At 48.6% G+C, this 19635-nt stretch overlaps 1 protein-coding gene across 2 annotated transcripts in view; it reads right to left on the reverse strand.

The window, feature by feature from the left end:
• The window catches only part of CHST11 (carbohydrate sulfotransferase 11), a gene marked incomplete at both ends in the record, with an annotated part of 256370 nt that overhangs the window by 131236 nt on the left and 105499 nt on the right, over positions 1-19635 (reverse strand). For both annotated transcript variants that reach the window (XM_080812493.1, XM_080812494.1), the window contains one exon: positions 5535-5620. In XM_080812493.1, coding sequence (XP_080668619.1) covers positions 5535-5620 — 86 coding nt within the window. The remainder of the gene's footprint in view (positions 1-5534; positions 5621-19635) is intronic.

Consider the following 19635-nt stretch of genomic DNA (forward strand, 5'->3'; position numbering starts at 1 on the left):
AACCCAAGATCTCAGTCATTTTGTCAAAGAGGCTGTCGCAGCAAGGAGGGGACAGGCTCTGCCTTAGAGAAGCCCCACAGCTAACAAGCAGCTTGACTCCAAAACAGCACTTGGCTTGGGAGTTGTACAGGATCTCCTCTGGGCTCCCTGGAACCACCAATCTTGCGGGCGGGTAAAGACTATGCCCTCCACAAGGGTGGACAGGCCCACGCTCCTACTGTTCCTCCCCTCCTCGATGCTGTTCCCTCTTCTCTGTCAGATGAAGTCTGATGTGTCTTCAAAGGCCTACCTAATGCCACCCCCTCTACAAAGCCTCCCACTTGCCCTGTACCTTAAAGGGTTGGTTACTTACTCCTGATTCTCCCATAACGTAGAAGCCTCTATTATCAGCATTTATCATGCCCGCCTACCCACGTGCCTCTCCTCCCCATGCCTCTTCCCCCTGTTTAGCCTATAAATGTGTGCAGAAGAAACAAAGCTTGGCAAGCATCGCTGAGAAGGCTATTTAGGTTGGTGCTAGAAGAGCCCCCACCCCAACCCCTTTAGACAGTTCAAGCTTTTATCAGTCTAAACTTAATCAAAGACCCCAACTTCCCAATTTCACTGAGACTCACTATCCCACAGCAGAGTTTGTGAGGGTGACTCCTGCTCAGCCTAGCTGCCGCCAAGAGACAAAGGCCTCTCCAAATATCGGGTTTGGGAAACAGAAAACAAAATGGCGGCCATTTACTGGACATCTACTGTGCATTCTGCATCACTCCACAAGCCTTGGCCCCTGACCTCGGGAATTGTCACGACAATCCTGAGCACATCTGTCTCAGCTTGAGTCACTAGGGAAGAGAACCTCAAGGAAGCATTTTTCTCCTCCACCTGGAAAAGATGAAGGGATGGGCTCTCATCCTCCTCCTACCTCACCAGGTTGGACGGGCCCGGTGCTACCACTGCGGACCTGTGCAAGCTCCGCAAATTGCTCCATGAACTGAACCTCAGTTGACTTATCTTGAAGAATGGGGTTCAACCTTCCTTTTCAGGTTCTTGTGAAGATTCAACGAGATACGTGCAGAAATGCCTCAAAGTGTGGTCTCATGGAGTGAAAGCAGATCACACTTTCAATGAAGAGTAACTTTCCTCCCTTGCTCCCTCTTTCAAAGATCCTTCCTCCTGGAGCCTACCTTACAGAGAGGTAACTCTACTTTAGCATCTTGAAGACTGGACTAAATAACAGATATTTGTTTTTTTCCTCAAAAAAAAAAAAAAAAAAGAAAGTTGGGGGGCCTCAAACAGTTCACCCAGAATACCACTAGATCCCTCAAACACAGACTGGCCCTCCCAGGCCCTCAGGAATGCCCATCGACACCTGGACCTAGTGCACTCCTGCAAGCCTTCTAGACTTTGTGTTTATGAATTCCCTGGTGAGCCCCTCAGCTGCACATCTGTCTTCTTGGAACATGGTAATCACAGAGCAGGGAGAAATGCTAAAGAAAGCACCAGGCAGGGCAGGGCTGAACCACATGAGTGATGCTGTGAAGATTTCAGGGAACCCACGAGAGGACCAGGAGGTGGGCGGGGCAGAAGGACAAGCTGTCTTGCTCCCACTGGCACTCTTGGGGCAATTATGGCCCTATTGACGGCTGCCGACGAGCTCTGCCCTGCGAGTCTGAGCTATGCCGGGGCGGCCCACAGATGTGCTCGGCCCACAAATGTGCAGTTGGCAACTCCTGAACTTTCGGTGACTTGACACCCGCTGATCTGATCAGCAATTACATTTTATTTCGGGGCCAGGGAGACAGCGGAGAACCAGTAAAATTATAAGACATCAGAGTACAGTTCTTCTAAGAATATCAACCATAAACTTTTTTTAACCAATTGTTGTTTTAGTGGTTAGGGGATTCGTGAGGTCCTGAAATAATAAAACCGTGGACACAAAAATCCGATTATAGCCAACTGTCCCCCAGACAGCTTTTTAAGTCTTTGTCCATTAAAAATCTAGTTGTGATTCTGTTGTTGTTTTGCAGGGGGGTGGGGTGATTCGTGCCAAGAGAACTCTGCTGGTAACAGTGAGCGGAGCATAGAGATAAATGGATTTGTAGTGTGTCCTAGGCTTGAATCTTTATGCTGCTTCTCACCAGCTGTGTGGCCCTAGGCAAGCTGTGGAACTTTCCTGGCCTCAGCTCTCCCATTTGTGAAATGGGAGTGGCAGACCTCGTTTGGGGCTTATCATAAGCATTCCCTGAGATGTTTAGAACCATCGAGAAAACATCTGGTCTACAGCACTGGTACATGGTAAGGAAGATGGTACCTTCTTGCTCTAACGTTCATTTCTTTTTTTTTTTTTTTTTAGATTTTATTTATTTATTTGACAGATGGAGATCATAAGTAGGCAGAGAAGCAGGCAGAGAGAGAGGAGGTAGCAGGCTCCCCGCTGAGCAGAGAGCCCGATGCGGGGCTCGATCCCAGGACCCTGAGATCATGACCTGAGCCGAAGGCAGAGGCTTTAACCCACTGAGCCACCCAGGCGCCCCGCTAACATTCGTTTCTTAACTACAATAAACAGTTCCTGTTTTCACCATCGTATATCAAACCCAAATAACCAATCAGCCTAAGACGGGGAAATGGCATCACTAGGAGCAGTTTGGTTTCTAGCAAACTGACAGGCTTTGTCATCTGCCTCTGTGAGAACATCAGTCCAGGCCCGGCAGCTTCAGCAGCTTGGCTGGTGGGAAAACATGACAGAGCACAACCAAGCCCAGTTGGGTCCAGAGTCTGTAAAAGTCTTGCGGACACGAAACTTAAATAAACTCAACAGGGGTGGCTGCTCCCTTCTCACCTCTCCACGCCTAGCTCACGGCAGCCCACGGCAGCCCAAATGATCCCCAAGAGAGTGTCTCCGAGAAGCACCACTGACTGTATTTGCGTGGGAATGGAACATAATTGCAGCTTGTAAAGGAAACCAGCCTAAGAAAAAACATCCCGGGCAACATCCCGAGGAAACGGGGAGATCTTCCTGCGGGGACATTTTCCTGGTTGCCAGAGAAGGGGGCCAGACAGCTTGCCCACGACATTCTTGATGGAGGTGACTCACCCACCTACGCCCTCACAAACGGCTCCCAGAGCTGCCTCTCCAGCCCCATCTCCCTCCCAGGTCCTAGGCTGCTGCTAAATGAGCTTCTCACCCAGAAAACAAAACACCGCCAGGAAGAAGAGATGACCTCTACCCATGCAGGTTGTCTCTCCTTTGGTGGGTTTACAAAAGGACCAAGCTGGGTCTCCCTTTCCAGTCAACTCGCTCACGCCAGCCCTGGGACAACAAGAAGAACCAGACACGGAGGGCTAACCACACACAGCCAGCTGTCTGATGCCCAGTGCCTGGTGCTTGTAATAGTGAAGAAATGAATGCATGAACAAGTGAATGAATCCAGGAATGGACAAACTCCATAGGAGGCACTGAGCAAAGTCCCTCTTCTCCGGCAAACCTGTAAGCCAGGGACTGTGAGCATCATGTTACAAAGGAGAGCAGGCGGTCTCAGAGGGGTCCAGTATCTTGCCCACACTCACGTAGCTAGGGAATGAAGAAACCGGGCTCTGAACCCAAGTCTGACTCTCAAGTCAAGGCTTCCAGTATGGAAACCACCGTCATGACCATGATAATGACAAATGTTTACATAGCCCTGACCCATGAGAGTTATTTTATCCTCCCCACATTCCAGAGACGTGGACTCATCACGTATTCAAGCCGCACGGCCAGCTGGAGGGGAGGTAGGGATGTGAACACACACTTTCATTCTTCCCATCACAGGTACACGGGGGGGCACCGTCTACAGACCAGGCCCTGTGTTAGGGGTTGGGGATACGACAGTGAACAGCACAGACACAGTCCGTGGACCTCCTGTCCAGGGGTGGGTAGGGTCTACTTCAGAAATAAGCTCCTCCCACGACACCATATGCAGCCCACAGAAAAACACTGTTTCTCCAGGAAAACAGTAGTGCTTCAGCAACTGTATTTTGCAAGGGAAAATGATCTGAAACAGAGCATGTCAACAAAAAGATAGGAATGGGGGCGCCTGGGTGGCTCAGTGGGTTAAAGCCTCTGCCTTCGGCTCAGGCCATGATCCCAGGGTCCTGGGATCGAGCCCCACATCGGGCTCCCTGCTCACCAGGGAGCCTGCTTCCCTTCTCTCTCTGCCTACTTGTGATCTCTGTCAAATAAATAAATAAAATCTTAAAAAAAAAAAAAAAAGAAAAAAGATGGGAATGGTTTGCCTCTCAGTAGCCTGTGCTGTTCCCCAACATAGCTTACTAGAAACCCTATCCCTTGTCAAGGCCAGTTCTGCCTCTTCCTAAAGACGGGTATGTGAACATGTTAGGAGACTTGCCTCTAATAATCAGCTTAATTGGGCGCCAAACAAAACCCAAATAACCATTCCCTGCTGAGCCACCAGAGAACCCAATAAGGAAGCCTGGGGGGATGGGAGTCTGCAGTCACCTGGCTAACCGGGCCTGGCCACCCTGGAACGCCCAAGCAGTGGTGCTGACGAGGGAGTAGATTCACCTGGTTAGGCCACCCAGGACGCACAAGCCCACGAGGCCATTTTTCCAGAAGGGAGTGTAGGTGAGAGACAGGGAAGATCTATGGGATTAGAAAGTTCCCTCTGCTAGACCTCAGGGAACGCAGCATCTTGGAGGACCATGCTTTATCTTCCCCTACCAAGCACCTTAGTCCACAAAAATACTAAATTAAGAATTTGATACAAAAAAAAAGAAAGCTAAGAGACTAAGGCCAAAGCAGTACATTTTTTCCTTTTTTCAACAGCAATCAAAGGTCAGGCCACTAGTAGCTCACTTACTAGTTTCTAGTATCAAGTTCCCGCAAGAGAACCAGCCTTAGAGTCTCCACATCAAGACCCACACATATCACAGAAGCCATTGCCATGGTGACCAGGCCTCTTCCCTCGGCTCCTAGCTTTCCACAAGGACATATTCCCTTGGTTGGAGCTTACTTCACTCCAAGAGAAACTCTTCATGATCAAGCTCAATTTACCATGACAGTCACTTCACAAAAAGCAAACCCTGCCCCCCACCAGAACAGAGTCTTGGTAACCCGCTACAGTGATGGGGAATCCTTGGGGGATCTTGGACTTGAATGGACCGATGGAGCGGGGAGGCAGGTTCACCCACACTCGAACCTTCTTTGGGGGTGCTAAGGGGGACACTGCCCAGATGGCTCTCTAAGTTCAGAGCCCCATTTCTGGCACCTGTGACTATATGGATCTCAAACCTGGGCAGGTCTGAAAGCTTAGTCAAGAACTAAACCAAAGGGTTTCTCGAATTCGAAATCCAGCTCCCTAGAATTTCAGAGCCATGACACGGAGCAAGGGTGACCAAGAAAATGACCACTGAAGGTAAAATGCCAAGCAGTGCCCGGAAGTTTCAAATCCCGCAAGAACCAGATTTGGAAGATTTTCATTTTTCCCTCTCCTCCAAAAACTGATGCATGGAGACCAAGCCAAGAAAGCAAGAAAGTTTCCGGGGCTTACCTGGGTTGGGTTGTAGAGCTCCTGCAGGGGGCTTCGAGACCCCTTCCGACAGCAGATGTCCACACCGAAGGGGTTCCTCCGCATGACTGAGGAGAGAAAGTGAAGGCTCATCAGAAATGAGCAACGAAAGCTTGTTGTCTGACAAAGAAAAAGGCACAGAGGCAGGTGGGGGAAGAAGAAACAGGTAGGAAAGGAAGAGAGAGAAAGCCAGCTTCTAGCAAAGCTGCTGTTCCTTTACCCAATGGCACGTCTTCCCCAGCTGGCAGGCATCGCCACACTCAGAAGGTCATAAATAATCTAAAACACTCTTTCCCCCAAGTTTTTAGGAAAACAAGTCAGGCACATGAAACTCACCAAAATGAAGCTACTTACGAAAGACAGCGTAAAGTCTGTTCCCGGGGAGTGAGCTGAAGAGCACCAGGCTTGGTGATATATTTCAAATTGAGGCCTCAATGATCAATTACAACCTCTTATTCCTGCCCTCCACACCCCTCCCCGGCTCCAGCACCTGGTTCTGGTCTCCTGAGCACCCTGCAGGGCCTCCCCCTGGAGAGCCCTCCGCACTGGCTAAGTCAGATGCCCGGTCACCCCAAAGCCTCTTGCAAATTAGGTTATTTTTAATGAACGTATTCCGGTCACGGCACAAAGGACAAGGGTTTATAGTTCTAAACAGACAGGGGGGCACTTATAAATAATAAAAGAAGGGTAAGGGGTGCTTGGGTGGTTCCGTCAGTTAAACATCTGACACTTGATCTCAGCTCGGTTCTTGATCTCGGGGTGGTGAGTTCAAGCCCCACACTGGGCTCCACGCTGGGTCTGGAGCCCACAAAAAAGAAAAAGTAAAAAATAAAATAAAAGAGGGAGAATTAAGGGAACTCCTCAAAAGCCAACGGCATTGGGGACGCTCAGCACTATTTTTTAAAGGTTTTATTTTTAAGTAATCTCTACACCCAATGTGAGGTTCGAACTCACAATTCCAAGACCAGGAGTCACATGCTCTACCGACTAAGCCAGCCAGGCGCCACCCGCCTCCCCCCCAACCAACCTCCAAGAACTATTTTTAAGTGGAAAAGAGTTTTTCTTTTCTTGTTCTCCTTGTTCACAAACACTCTTTCTGGGCCCTCCCTCCCAGAGCCTAACACACAGTCACCTGTTGGTAATTATTTGTTGAAGGGAGGACGGTGTGGAGGAGGGAGGAACAAATGAATGAGAGAACGAGCGTTTTCTTCTCCCACAGGAGGCTATTTTCTCATGCAATGACATGGTAGGGCATGGGTGGGGGCAAGGAAAGCAGATCCATCCAGAAGCCTAAAGAATGCGTCCTTCTGTAGCAGCCACGGAGTGGACCCTTCCCTGCAGCAGACAGCCCGGGGTTTGCATTCTGGCTCAACTGCATTCCAGCTGCGTGACCTTTGGCAAGGCACCTAACCTTGCTGTGCCTGTGTTTCTTCAGCTGTAAGATGGCGCGGGCTGTGAGGATTCAGTGAATTACTCCTATCTGCAGAAGGCTTACACCGGCGTGCCGGCCAAAAAGCGTTTCTTACAAATTTCTGGAGGGCATCAAATCGTACACTGGATTTGCACATAACAATTCCCGACAAAAACCCGCTTACACCCAGGAGGGAAGGGCAGAACCTCTCTGCTCTTGAGCCATCCAGCGAGCTGATGGGAAGTCAGCAGACCTCAAAGTCTTCTCTGGGGGCGCCTGGGTGGCTCAGTCGTTAAGCGTCTGCCTTCAGCTCAGGTCATGACTCCGGGGTCCTGGGACCGAGCCCCACATCGGGCTCCCTGCTCAGTGGGAAGCCTGCTTCTCCCTCTCCCCCTGCTGATGTTCCCTCTCTGGCTGTCTCTCTCTGTCAAATAAATGAAAGGGTGCCTGGGTGGCTCAGTGGGTTAAGCCTCTGCCTTTGGCTCAGGTCATGATCTCAGGATCCTCAGATCAAGCCCTGCATCGGGCTCTCTGCTCAGCGGGGAACCTGCTTTCCCCTCTCTCTCTGCTTGCCTCTCTGCCTACTTGTGATCTCTCTCTCTCTGTGTCAGATAAATAAATAAAATCTTAAAAAAAAAAAAGACACAAAAGATGCTATTTAAAAAATTTTTTGAAAAAATGAAAAAATCTTAAAAAAAAAAAAATAAAGGCTTCTCTGGCTGGAAAGCTACAGAGAAGGCTGGGAGGGCTGGTGGGGGAGGGACACACCCGGGCCCCTCCCTCGCTCAGAAGCCTGCCTGAGGTTGGGATGGTGAGGAAAGCCGCCTCTACCAGGAGCCGGTTACTTCTGGACATTCTCCAGGTGAATCGACGATTTTTCAGGCAGTTCTCCTTTGACTTGTCCCTCGGAGCCACGTGGAAACCCTCAGAGTAAATCATCGCTTCCAGGAACCTGGAGACTGCATGTCCTCACCCCTTCTCCTTTGCCTCCGAGAGCAGGGTCACTGCTTTTTTTCTGTGAAGGGCAGGCAGCACCTCGGCCCCGTGCCCCCCCCCAGTCTCTGGGGCACCTTGTCATTAGCCTGGGACAGCCCAGAACCCAATGGGCGTGGCTGCATGCCAACACCGCTCCATTCATGGACACGGAATGTGCATTTCGTGTCATTTTCACGTGTCAGGAAATCTTTGGATGTTTTTTCCGTGTCACAGAAGCAGGCGCAGCCCATGGGCTGTCATTGGCTGACCCCTCGCCCCAGAGAGCAGTCCCCAGGATGCCTGGGGTCAGCCGAAAAAGCCCCAGACACGTGCCGCCTGCCCCACAGCCCTCTCCCGCGAGGCGATCTGCGGGCAAATGTCCACCCGCAAAAGCCGTTAGAATTTGATTAAGCTGTGGGGGGGGCGTTGGGGGGGGAACACTGCCTCTTTGTTCCTCCACCAAAGCCTCAAGAAGAAGGGGGAAAATCCACGTTGTGTTTTTCTTTAATTTATTGCTTCATTTTTCATTTCCACCAAAAACGAGGTAAACTGTTAAATGCACGCAACCTGCCCTCGGTACACAATGACATAGCAACACCTCGGAGGAGAAAAAACAGCCATAAAACTTATAAAATTATGCTCACGCCGTGCAAGATTAAGCCCTCCCCATGGCGGCAGACAGGCTCACGGAGACAGAGGCTGCAGGACCGCCGCGGTGAAAACCTTACCGTAGAGTCCATTAAAAGTCAGCTTTTATGGGGGGCAGTATTATTTAATTGGTTTATTTTTCTAATACAAGGCCTTTAAAATGCTTTGACCGTGTGGGGCCTGCAACACAGGCCCTTTCCCAAGGCCGCCCGCCCTCTGTGCCTCCTCCAGCCCTGGCCATGCGCGCTCTGTCGGGCGCCCCGGGAACCAGCTTCGGCACCCCAGGCCACCAAAGCCAAAGGGGCCTTGTGCGCCGTTTATGAGAATGACAACAATCTTACTATTTACCGAGCGCTCCTTGTGTGCCGGGCACTTGGTTAAGCATAACCCTTCCCACAGTGAAGGAAGGACCCGCATTTTATAGGTCTGAGCCTCTGTTCACTTCAAAAACTTGACCAAGGTCAAGACCACGGGAGTGGAAAGTAACCACTCGAAGGTTCAGATTCAGACCTGACTGCTAGGCTCTTCACATCCAAACAAGGACAGTGAGGACCTGCTGCGTGCCTGGGAGACAAAGGAAGGGTTGGCAATTACGCACCTAAGTATTAAGTATGTCATTCCCATGAGTGTTTTAGGTAAAGTGGCATCAGAGAAGGTTGAGCGAGTGACACACACAGATGGTGGTGGGTACAGTTTAGAGACGGCTCACGGTATGCCCTGTAGCTTACACGTTTCATCTGCACAGCAGCTGTATGGCCACTGTTCCCACTTTATGGATAGGAATATTGAGGCACAGCAGGGCTAGGTAACCTGCCCAGGTCTCATGACTAAGAGGGCAAGTGTGGACTCCAACAGAGGCTGTCCGTGCTCTCAGCTGGAATGCTGGACCCGTGGTCAGATGCCAAGTACACCACTCAAGTTTCTAGCTTGGCCCAAGACTGGGTTGGCTGGCCACTTCTAGAGCAGGGGATCTAAAATGTAATCCAGTGTCACAGGGTCATTAAAATGATGTGATGTGACAGCCAGACTAAAAACTAACCATTACTGCACTCCATTCATTCAATAAACTTCCCAAGCACCTACAGCATGCTGGGCACGGGCAGGGGGGTGTGGACTACAGACCACCCCCTTCTTATTCACATTTTCCCCTGCTGCTTGGCACACAGTAGGTACGCAAAAAAGCCTGTGAATGAGCTTGGATTTAAGGCTTCCTTCACAAGCGTTGGACAGGCTGTTTTCTACTATATAAGGAAGAAACCACCAGTAGCATTCAATAGCTGTTCTTTCTTTTTTTCCTTTGAAAATAAAAGGTCTGGTGATCAAAAGCCCTAAGAAAGGAATCTCTGAGGACATTTAACAGTGGCCTTCTGCTGTCCACGCGCCACCACAGGTTTTATTTAGTTGCAACACTTGCTTTTCTCTTTTCCTTTCAAAACCCCAATCAACGGAACTCAAGACCGTTTGGTAAGAATCAAATTGGCTCAATTTACAGCACAATTTCTTGGACCCAGGAACGTTTCTGTATATTCCAAGATACATGAATGAAGCTAAAATCAGAATCAAGCCCCTGTGTTTGTTTTATGATGCACATTGTTCCTACATGGATCCTCTACTCAAAATAAATGGACAGCAGGTGACACAAAGTGGGCTCCCGGCAAGGGGGTGGAGCCCGCCTCACCCTCTGAGTGGCTCCCTCTGACTTCGCCTTTGCTTCTGGGCTGCATGAGAGCTGCTGGATGCCTAATGTGGGTCTGAGGACATAAAACTGCAAGGCCCTGGGGCCCTGGATGGGAGCTCACCTTTGATGCATTTTAGAAAACTACAGACTGGGGCACCTGAGTGGCTCAGTGGGTTAAAGCCTCTGCCTTCGGCTCAGGTCATAATCCCAGAGTCCTGGGATCGAGCTCCGCATCAGGTTCTCTGCTCAGTGGGGAGCCTGCTTCCTCCTCTCTCTCTGCATGCCTCTCTGCCTACTTGTGATCTCTGTCTGTCAAATAAATAAATAAAATCTTAAAAAAAAAAAAAGAAAAAGAAAACTACAGACCTTTGGGCTGCTGGGAGTACTATCCAGCCCCATCATTTTTCAGAAGAAACTGAGAGGTTAAACACTTGCCTAAGCTCCCTGGGGTAGCCAGCTGCAGAGTTGCGGCTGGAACTCAGGTCTTATCAAGTACAGCAAGAGTTAATAGTAAGAATCATGACGACTATGATTTATTGAGTTTATCATGTGCCTGATGCCTGACAGAGGCTAAGCCTTTTTCTCACATTGTGTCATTTGTTCCTCCTAAAAACCCTGCATGTCCAAAATAATGCAATGATAATAGTATCATTTATTCCCATTTTGCAGTTGAGCCGACAGAATCCCAGAGAGGGTCAGTAACTGGTGCAAGATCACACAGCCAGCGGAGGGCAGAACGCACGGCAAATTCAAACCCAGGCCTGCTTCCAGAAAGGGTGGTCTTCACCACTTCCCCTGCTGTCCCTACGAGCTGCTGCCACAGCATCTGTCTTCCCACTTCCCTCGACATCCAGAGCAAGGCAAGGCTTACTCAATCAGCCGGGTCCAAGTGAGCCTCCACTCCCCCCACCCCCACCAGCAAAACTGCTCTAATACTCCACTTAACTTTGGACACTTTCCGAATCTGATTTTGCTAACAGCCTGGGTGTGAGCCCTCATCGACACCATGCTCTGCGGGTGCAGAGCAACAATGCAATCACAGACACGTCTTCTGCAAAGGTACCAATTCACGCAGTGCCCCGGTGCAGTACCGACCAGCCCATCTGTCTAAAGGGTGTTGGCACGGGACCATGTCTCGGTCAACATCATCAAGTTAGGATAAGTGAGAGAGATACCCAGCTCCCTCAGAGGAGGGAGTTTTCCATTCCTGGAAAGACGGGCCATCTGCTTTGCTACTGTCGGGTACCCAGCTACTCTGAAAGGCTACTCCGTCGCAGCTCTCCCCTCTCCGGGGGAGGGCATCCTCTAGTCCTGACCATCCTGGCTTGCCTGGGACGGAAGAGATTCCTGGAACTCTGGACTTCTCCCATGCTAAAACCAGCAAAGTCCCGAGCACCGAGCAGCACCCTTTGGATTCAGATCCCGGCTTCACTGTTAACCAGCCCTGGGACCTTCCAACGTCTTCATCTCTGCGATTCTAAAGCACAATAATAATGCCTATATCCTAGGGTGGTTTGGGGGATTAAATGAAAACATAAAATAGCCTGGTACATAGCATCCAGGACTGTCCATGCGAAAAGTCATAGGCCTGGATGCCACACCTCGCTTTGCCACCACAGAGCCTCGCTTTGAACCAGGTCCCCCCAGGACCTCAGATTTCTGCTCGGTCACGTGCAGAGATAAAACCAGGGGACCTCTAAGTTCCCGATGTCTAAACACAGGGCAGTGGGAAGTTTCCCCAGAGAACCACGGGTTCGGTAAGCCCTGGAGAGAGGCTGGGGGTGGGGCAGTCAGGTGCAAGGGCAGGAAGTGTAGACAGAGGACCCGGTGGCAGTTGCCCAGTAACAGAAAAGTAAGAGAGACGAGTGTGGGCCCAGGAGAGGCTGGGAAAGAAAAAGCAGAGCTTGGCTGTGAGACAGACTGCTCCTCGATTTCTGCCCAGTTTCCGATCCACCACCAAAGCCTAGCATCCTGGTTGAAATGAAGAGGTTTTTCAAATGAAAAAAAAAATGCCATCAGGGCGCCTGGGTGGCCCAGTGGGTTAAGCCCCTGCCTTCAGATCAAGTCATGATCTCAGGGTCCTGGGATCGAGCCCCACATCAGGCTCTCTGCTCAGCAGGGAGCCTGCTTCCCCCCCCCCTCTGCTTGTTGCTCTGCCTACTTGTGATCTCTCTCTCTGTGTGTCAAATAAATAAATAAAGTCTTTTAAAAAAAAAGACAAGTATTATAAAAAAATGCCATTGATAAAGAAAAATTAATAATAATACAAAAATGGGACCCCCCCCAATCTTACATGGAAGCAGAACCAGTGGTCTCTAGCTCCCCTGGGGCAGTTGTTGGAACAAAACCCTCTTGTCTCTGTAACCCGGGACCTGAAATTCCACACAGGGAGGGGCTCAGAGCGGAAAGAGCCCAGCCGTCTGCCGGGAGCACCCATGAGCCCGGCCTTCCGGGAGCCCTCTTGTTCCTTAGAGTGCAGCATCTCCTTCGGACCACCAGTCTCCCTTTAAAACACGAAGGAAGAAATCCCCTTTGAGTCACTCGCTAACATCAGAACGTATTAGTGGTTCTGCCCAGGTTTCTGGAAGAAATATTCAGACCTGAGGAAAGAGGAAGGAGAGCGAGGAAAGCAAAGACGGCGGCCGGGTGAGTGGGTAAGGTGCTGAAGCTCCCCGGGCTCTCAGTTGTCACAACTTGGCTTAGAATTGGCTCAATTCCAAGCAGTCCCCCCAAAGTGGAGGGGGAAACAGGGGTACATAAATCCTCACAAATAACACTTCTGTAGCTACTGTATTAAAATTTTCTCCTGGTGCAGCCACTCTGGAAAACAGCATGGAGGTTCCTCAAAAAGTTAAGAATAGAGCTACCCTGTGACCCAACAATTGCACTACTGGGTATTTATCCAAAGGATACAAACATAGTGATTTGAAGGGGCACGTGCACCCCAATGTTTAAAGCAGCAATGTCCACAATAGCCAAACTATGGAAAGAGCTCAGATGTCCACCAATGGATGAATGGATAAAGAAGATGTGGCAGATAGATAAATAAACAGATATAGATACACACACACACACACACACACACACACACACACGAATACTACTCAGCCATCAAAAATGAAATCTTACCATTTGCAACAACATGAATGGAAATAGAGGGTATTATGTTAGGTGAAATAAGTCAGTCAGAGAAAGACAATTATCATATGATCTCATTCATGTGGAATATAAGAAACAAAACAGATCACAAGGAAAGAGAAGGAAAAATAAAATAAGATTAAAAACAGAGAGGAAGGCAAACCATGAGAGACTCTTAGCTATAGGGAACTAACTGAGGTTGCCGGAGGGGAGGTGGGTGGGGGATGGGGGAAGTGGGTGACAGGCATTAAGGAGGGCACTTGTGATGAGCACTGGGTGTTACATGCAACTGATGAATCACTAAATATACCCCTGAAACTAACAGTACACCATATGTTAATTTAAAAAATAATAAAATTTTTTAAAAAAATAATACAATGTTCTATATCTCTGTGAGATTTAGTTTTATCTCAAGGAATCTGAGGCTTTTTGAATCCATGTGTGTTCAGCACATCGGCATGCCCAGATGGGTTCAGGTTTTTGCATTCCCTGTTTGCTCCGGCCAAAAAATTAAGAATCAAAACTCGTGTTTGGAGCCTGAGGGGGTCTTAGCTCCTATCTGACCCCTCCCGCTCATTTTCAGAAGAGAAAACATGGCCCAGTGAGGGGAAAGGATAGCCAAAGTTTCCCACATCCAAGGCCGGCTCAACCCCCCAACTGAGTCCCTGGCAGCCCAGCTCTATGGGTTCTCTTACCCAACCCCCTCCACAAGCCCTCTGCCCAACTAAGTGTTTAGCACAGAAGAAGTACTCAGCTTGTCTGCATCAAGTGAATGAGATCAAACAACTGGTTATGAGATGGGAGGGTTTAACCAAAGATGTTTTTCCCGTGAAAGGGTTACCAGGCCAAACCACTTAGCAAAAGAACAAAAAAGAGAAGTTCAAAGTTGGTTAGCTAACAAAACATCCTCAAAATCACTTAATTGGCTTCCTTAGTCAAAGGAATGAAAGCAAACCAAAACATAAGGCAAAATTAATAGGATCCATTCTTGAGGAACTGTGATGTGCCCTAAATGAATTCTATAAACACTCAGTAAAAGTTAGCTTTTTATTATGTCCCTCCTCTACTCCTCACCACCAACCTGGAGGCAGGTGGCATTACACGCATTTTAAAGACAAGGAAACTGAGGTTCAGAGAGGCTGAAAAATGTACCCGATGACACAGCTAGTGAGCGGCGGAGCTGGGATTCCAACCCACATTTCTGTGGATGCAAACCCTGAGTGCTCTCTCCCGCTCCTCTGAAATGAGACTTGTTAGAGCTTACAGAGGTGGGACCTGGGAGAGGCCAGGCAAAAAGGCAGTCCTGAGTACTGACCCAGTGTCCTCCAACTACCCAGGCTTTGGGAGTTTCATAAAACATTCAACACGCCTGGATTTGCAGGCGACTTTTCAGGAGCCCCAGAACACTGAGGATGGGAGATTCAGGGCACTGGGGTTCAACCGAAACCATCATGAATACTATTATCAAACTTAAGCTTTTCAACTTTCTCTTCTTTCCTTCTCAGTCCCTACAATAACCCAGAGCTAATCAATATCCATTTCAGATCTGTTTTTCCTTCTTGGAGACCTTACTAGCGACCCCTGAAGAACACTGAGGAATTTGGGTTTTATTTGATTCGGAAATAATTGGAACCCTTCCGATAGCTAACTCCCAGGCCCGTGTCCTTTCCCTACCATAAGCTCCACAAAGCTCCTGCCCCCTGGCCTGTGGTGGTGGTGGCAGAACCAAAGTGAATCAAACTTTCGGCAGATGAAGGTCAAGGGTATAAATCCAAGAATTAGGTGGAAGCACTTGACATAACTCTGGAAGAGAAAAGTCACAGCTTCGTCTGAGGGCCAGGAGATTTACCATCCTAGAAACTTTCCACGGAGAGACTGTGACTCTCCGTCTTGAAGAACATGCCATATACACTACAGTACTAACCTGCTAGAAGAATGAGCCATCAAACGTGTTAACCCAAACCAATGGCCTCTGCCATCAATGCACCCCCTCTTTTAGATGATTCTGGCCCATCTGCAAAAACACCCCCAGAGCTGAGGCTTGTGCCCACTTCCACAAAGCCCAGGGTCCCCGCCCAAGGGCAAACCCGCTGTCAACCTGACAGGTTAATGCAGAATCAGGCATATGCAGGACAAGATGAGCTTTTAGAGGCCATCTGACCCATGGCTTTCACACAAGCAAAGGGAATGGGTATTTACGATTGGAGAAAAGTACCCTCAGAATTGGTTCTGAGTGAGCAGGTCAAAGGGCAGCATGCAAAGCTCAAAAATGACCTTCCAGGACAGTCCGTCGTGTTTGCAGTCCACCCCGAGAAAGCATGGAAGAGCTGAAGGGAGAGGAGGTGCCAGGCACTGGAAGGTTACGAAACCCCAATCCAGTGGAACTGACCGTGTCCCCAGCACCATTTTACAGGTGGAGAAACAGACACCAGGTGCGTAAGTGACTCGTTCAAGGTCACAAAGTTAGAGATGGGCTGTCTCCTGTCCTTTCACACCCAGTGTAGGTGTGATGAACTGATATTTTCTATTCTCTCTCTCTCTCTCTCTTTTTTTTTTTTTAGTGCTTGTCCCAACCCATTAGGCCCTGGGTGCTCGCTGTTCCATTTCCCTTGTTTCTCTTCCTCCTGTTCTTGCTCACGTCATCGCTCCCGCCACCGCACTAGCAAACACAGCCTGCCTCCTCTTTCTCACTCTCCCCTCCACTTTGCTTTTTATTCTTCTTCAAGGCACCTGTTGCCTTTTGACTTTTTATTTTAAATGCTTTATTGGCCACTGCCCATAGCCGCTGTAAGATTATAAGCTCCGTGAGAGGAGGGACTTGGATTGTCTTGGATTGTCTTCTCTACCGCAATGTCCTCAGTCCCTAAAGGAGTGCCTAAATTCTGCACCTGGGGGAATGAATGAATGAACAAATGAATGAATGAATCTGAAATCTTTTCCCAAAAGATAAGAAACGAGACCATTTCTGAAACACAGTTAACCTCGTCCAATGTCTTCAGGATCTGAGAAGTCTTCTGAGGTCCTTGTAAAAAAGACATACATCTGCAGCCCCCCTGAATCAGGCTCCCCCAGAGAGGGGCACCCCAGGGGATTCATGTCTCAGAAGGGTTTGGGGAGGCCGGACCAGCCAGACAGGAGACACGGCCCACAGGGCACGCGGACGGTGCGCCTGCAGGATGGTCTGGAGCAGAGGAGGGGGAAGCTCGTTCCAGCTGTGGCCAGTGAGTCCAGGGTGTCACAGGAACGTCCTTACCAGGACAGGGCTGGGGGGTAGAGCCTTGCTGTGAAGGGTGTTGGATATGCTGAGGCATCTTCACTGATTTGTACCTAACTCACTCCAAAAATAATTTCAGGCCAGACTGGGAAAACATGCCTTTGATTCTGTAGTCAAGATGGAGCCCTTGAATATGATCTTTGAGTTGGAGAATCACACCAATGGGGTTTTGCCGATTTTTAAAAAATTGTGGTAAAATATGCATTACAGAAAATGTACCGGTTTTTCCACTTTCAGGTGTGCAGTTCTGCAGCAGTAAGTACATTCACGCGGCTACGTGACCATCACCACCAACCGTCTCTGGAACTTTACCATCCCAAACGGAAACTCTGTACCCTTGAAACACTAACTCCCCATCCCCCTCTCCTTCTAGCCCCTGGCAACCCCTAGTCTACTTTCTGTCCCTGAATTTAACTATTCTATGTTCTTCCTATTAATGGAATTGTACGGTAGGTGATGCCTGGCTTGTTTCACTTAGAAGGTCTTCCAGGTGTATCCATATTACAGTATAAGTTGGAATCTCCTTTTTAAGGCTGGATAATATTTCATTGTGTGCATATATCATATTTTATGTATCCAGGCATCCATCAATAGACATGTGGGTTGTTTCCACCTTTTGGCTACAGGGATTAACACTGCTATGAACACGCGTGTATTGAAGCCGTCTTGCTCGCGTGTGGAGTATGAACTTGAGGGGACCCGGAGGCTTCCTGGGTGAGCGTGCTGGCTGGTGGCCTGCAAGCAGGTACTGTGAGGAACAGCAGGTGGGCACAGGAGCCTGGCTCATGAGCGCAAGGTCAGAACGGGGGCCTTGGGGCAGGCCCCCGCCACAAGAGTCGGCCGGCAGCTCACACTTGAACCCAGTCTTGGAGCAGTGAGCCAAGGGAGAGGCAAGGGGCAATCAGCGCGGTATGAAGCCACCTGCTGGGGTTTGGTCTTGTGCAGAGAAGCATCTGCATTAGGCATAAGGGACTTGAGTCTGGATCTTGGGTTACACGAGCCCCTCCCCTCCACCTATCACCACATACACACAGACTGGATCACTCAGCTTTCCCTCAGGGAAAAATTCCAGGCCACTGAGGCAGTAACCCAAAAAATTGCTGGAGATAACCCCAAAATTGAGATAGCAAAACCGTTGCTTAAAAACCCAGCATGATTTCAAATTAAATACAGAAATGTCCAAAACAGGCATATAGACACAGAAAGTTGATTTTCTTCTACTTGTTGCCTAAGGGGAGGACAGTGAAGGGCGGTAAACAGACACAAAGGTTCATTTTAGGGCGATGGAAATGCTCTCAACTTAGATTGTGGGGATGGCCGTATAACTCTGAAAACCTACTAAAATTCACTAAATTCTACACTCAAAATAGGTGAATTTTATATCTAAATTATATTTTAATAGGCTTTAAAAAAAATAAGTACAGAAATGTTTAAGAAGAAAACCCGTAAGATTAATACGTTCAAGATTTTGACCCACATGAGTAGGAGATCTACCTCACAATCCTAACACGGGAGATTTTTTTTTTTTTTTAAGATTTTTTTTTGACAGACCGAGATCACAGGAAGGCAGAGAGGCGGGCAGAGAGAGAGGGAGGAAGCAGGCTCCCTGCTGAGCAGAGAGCCCAATGCGGGGGGTCGATCTCAGGACCCCGGGATCATGAACTGAGCCGAAGGCAGAGGCTTTAACCCACTGAGCCACCCAGGCGCCCTAACACAGGAGATTTAATTGAAGGATTTAACTTGAGATTATACGTTGAAATCTTGTTCACATATACTATTGGAGCATTTTAAAAACTTACTAGTCACCATATCTCTAAGCTTGAGGTATGAGATTTACATTACATCCTAGTGCTCATTTGTTAATCAGGCAATTGAAGTACTCAGAAAGGACATTAAATGTATTAAATTTTAGGGGCACCTTTGGCTCAGGTCATGATCTCAGGGTCCTGGGATCAAGCCCCACATCCGGATCCGGCTCTCTGCTCAGCAGGGAGCCTGCTTCCCCCTCTCTCTGCCTGCTTCTCTGCCTACTTGTGACCTCTGTCTGTCAAATAAATAAATAAATAAAATCTTTAAATCTATTAAATTTTAAATGCAATCGAAAAGGTTAAAAGCAGGTTAAGTTTTGTGAAAGGATCAAATGTTAATCAAAGGCCACCCTGAATATAGCCATGAACACTTAGTAGACTTCCGGGAAGAGTCAAATTCCTATAGGCTACCATTCTAGACTTGTAGCTTTAGTTTTGTAGTTTTGGTTTTTCTAGAAGCTTCTTTTGTACACAGGCGTCACCTTGAATGACATGAAAACGCCCACGGTAGCAGAATTAACAAGAACTGGCACCTTCAGGCTGGTCAAAGGTGGGGAATCAGAGTGTTTGGGGTAAGGGAGAACTAGCCCCCAGCCCAAATTCTGTTCCCGAAAATGCGACAGCGGTAGACGAATTTTATTGTTGAGAAACTTAAGACCCTGCGGAAAAACAGAGTACAAGGAATTGAAATTGGCAGTGAACCTAGGAAAGCCCTTATAAATGACATTTTATGTTCCTTTAAATAAAACAAGAGAGACAGCCCTGGCAGTACAGATCATATTAATTACGTTCTACACCTTGAATAAGTAATTATGGGTATCGTACAGTTAATTCTCATTTACCCTTCCTTGCGCACTGGAGAATTTCTACGCTCTCCCCTGCAGTTTCCCTGGAATGCTTATAAATATATTTTGCAGTGATGCAGATAATATGCCAAAACACTTTTTTCCCTGCGGCTGGTGCTCCAAGTCTGATTTTATGACTTGGAGACACTGATGTCTGCCTCTGGGGTCTCCCTGCAGCTTCAGAGACAGGGAATAACGCGGCTGCTTGAGAAAGGACATATTCCACATAACCTTTACGCAAGCTGCTCAAACACGGCGGGCCATTAACCCCACACCTAGTCTCTCCCTTCAAGTACAGAAAGCTGC

Source organism: Martes martes, assembly GCF_963455335.1.
Source record: "Martes martes genome assembly, chromosome: 8".
NCBI classification, from domain to species: domain Eukaryota; kingdom Metazoa; phylum Chordata; class Mammalia; order Carnivora; family Mustelidae; genus Martes; species Martes martes.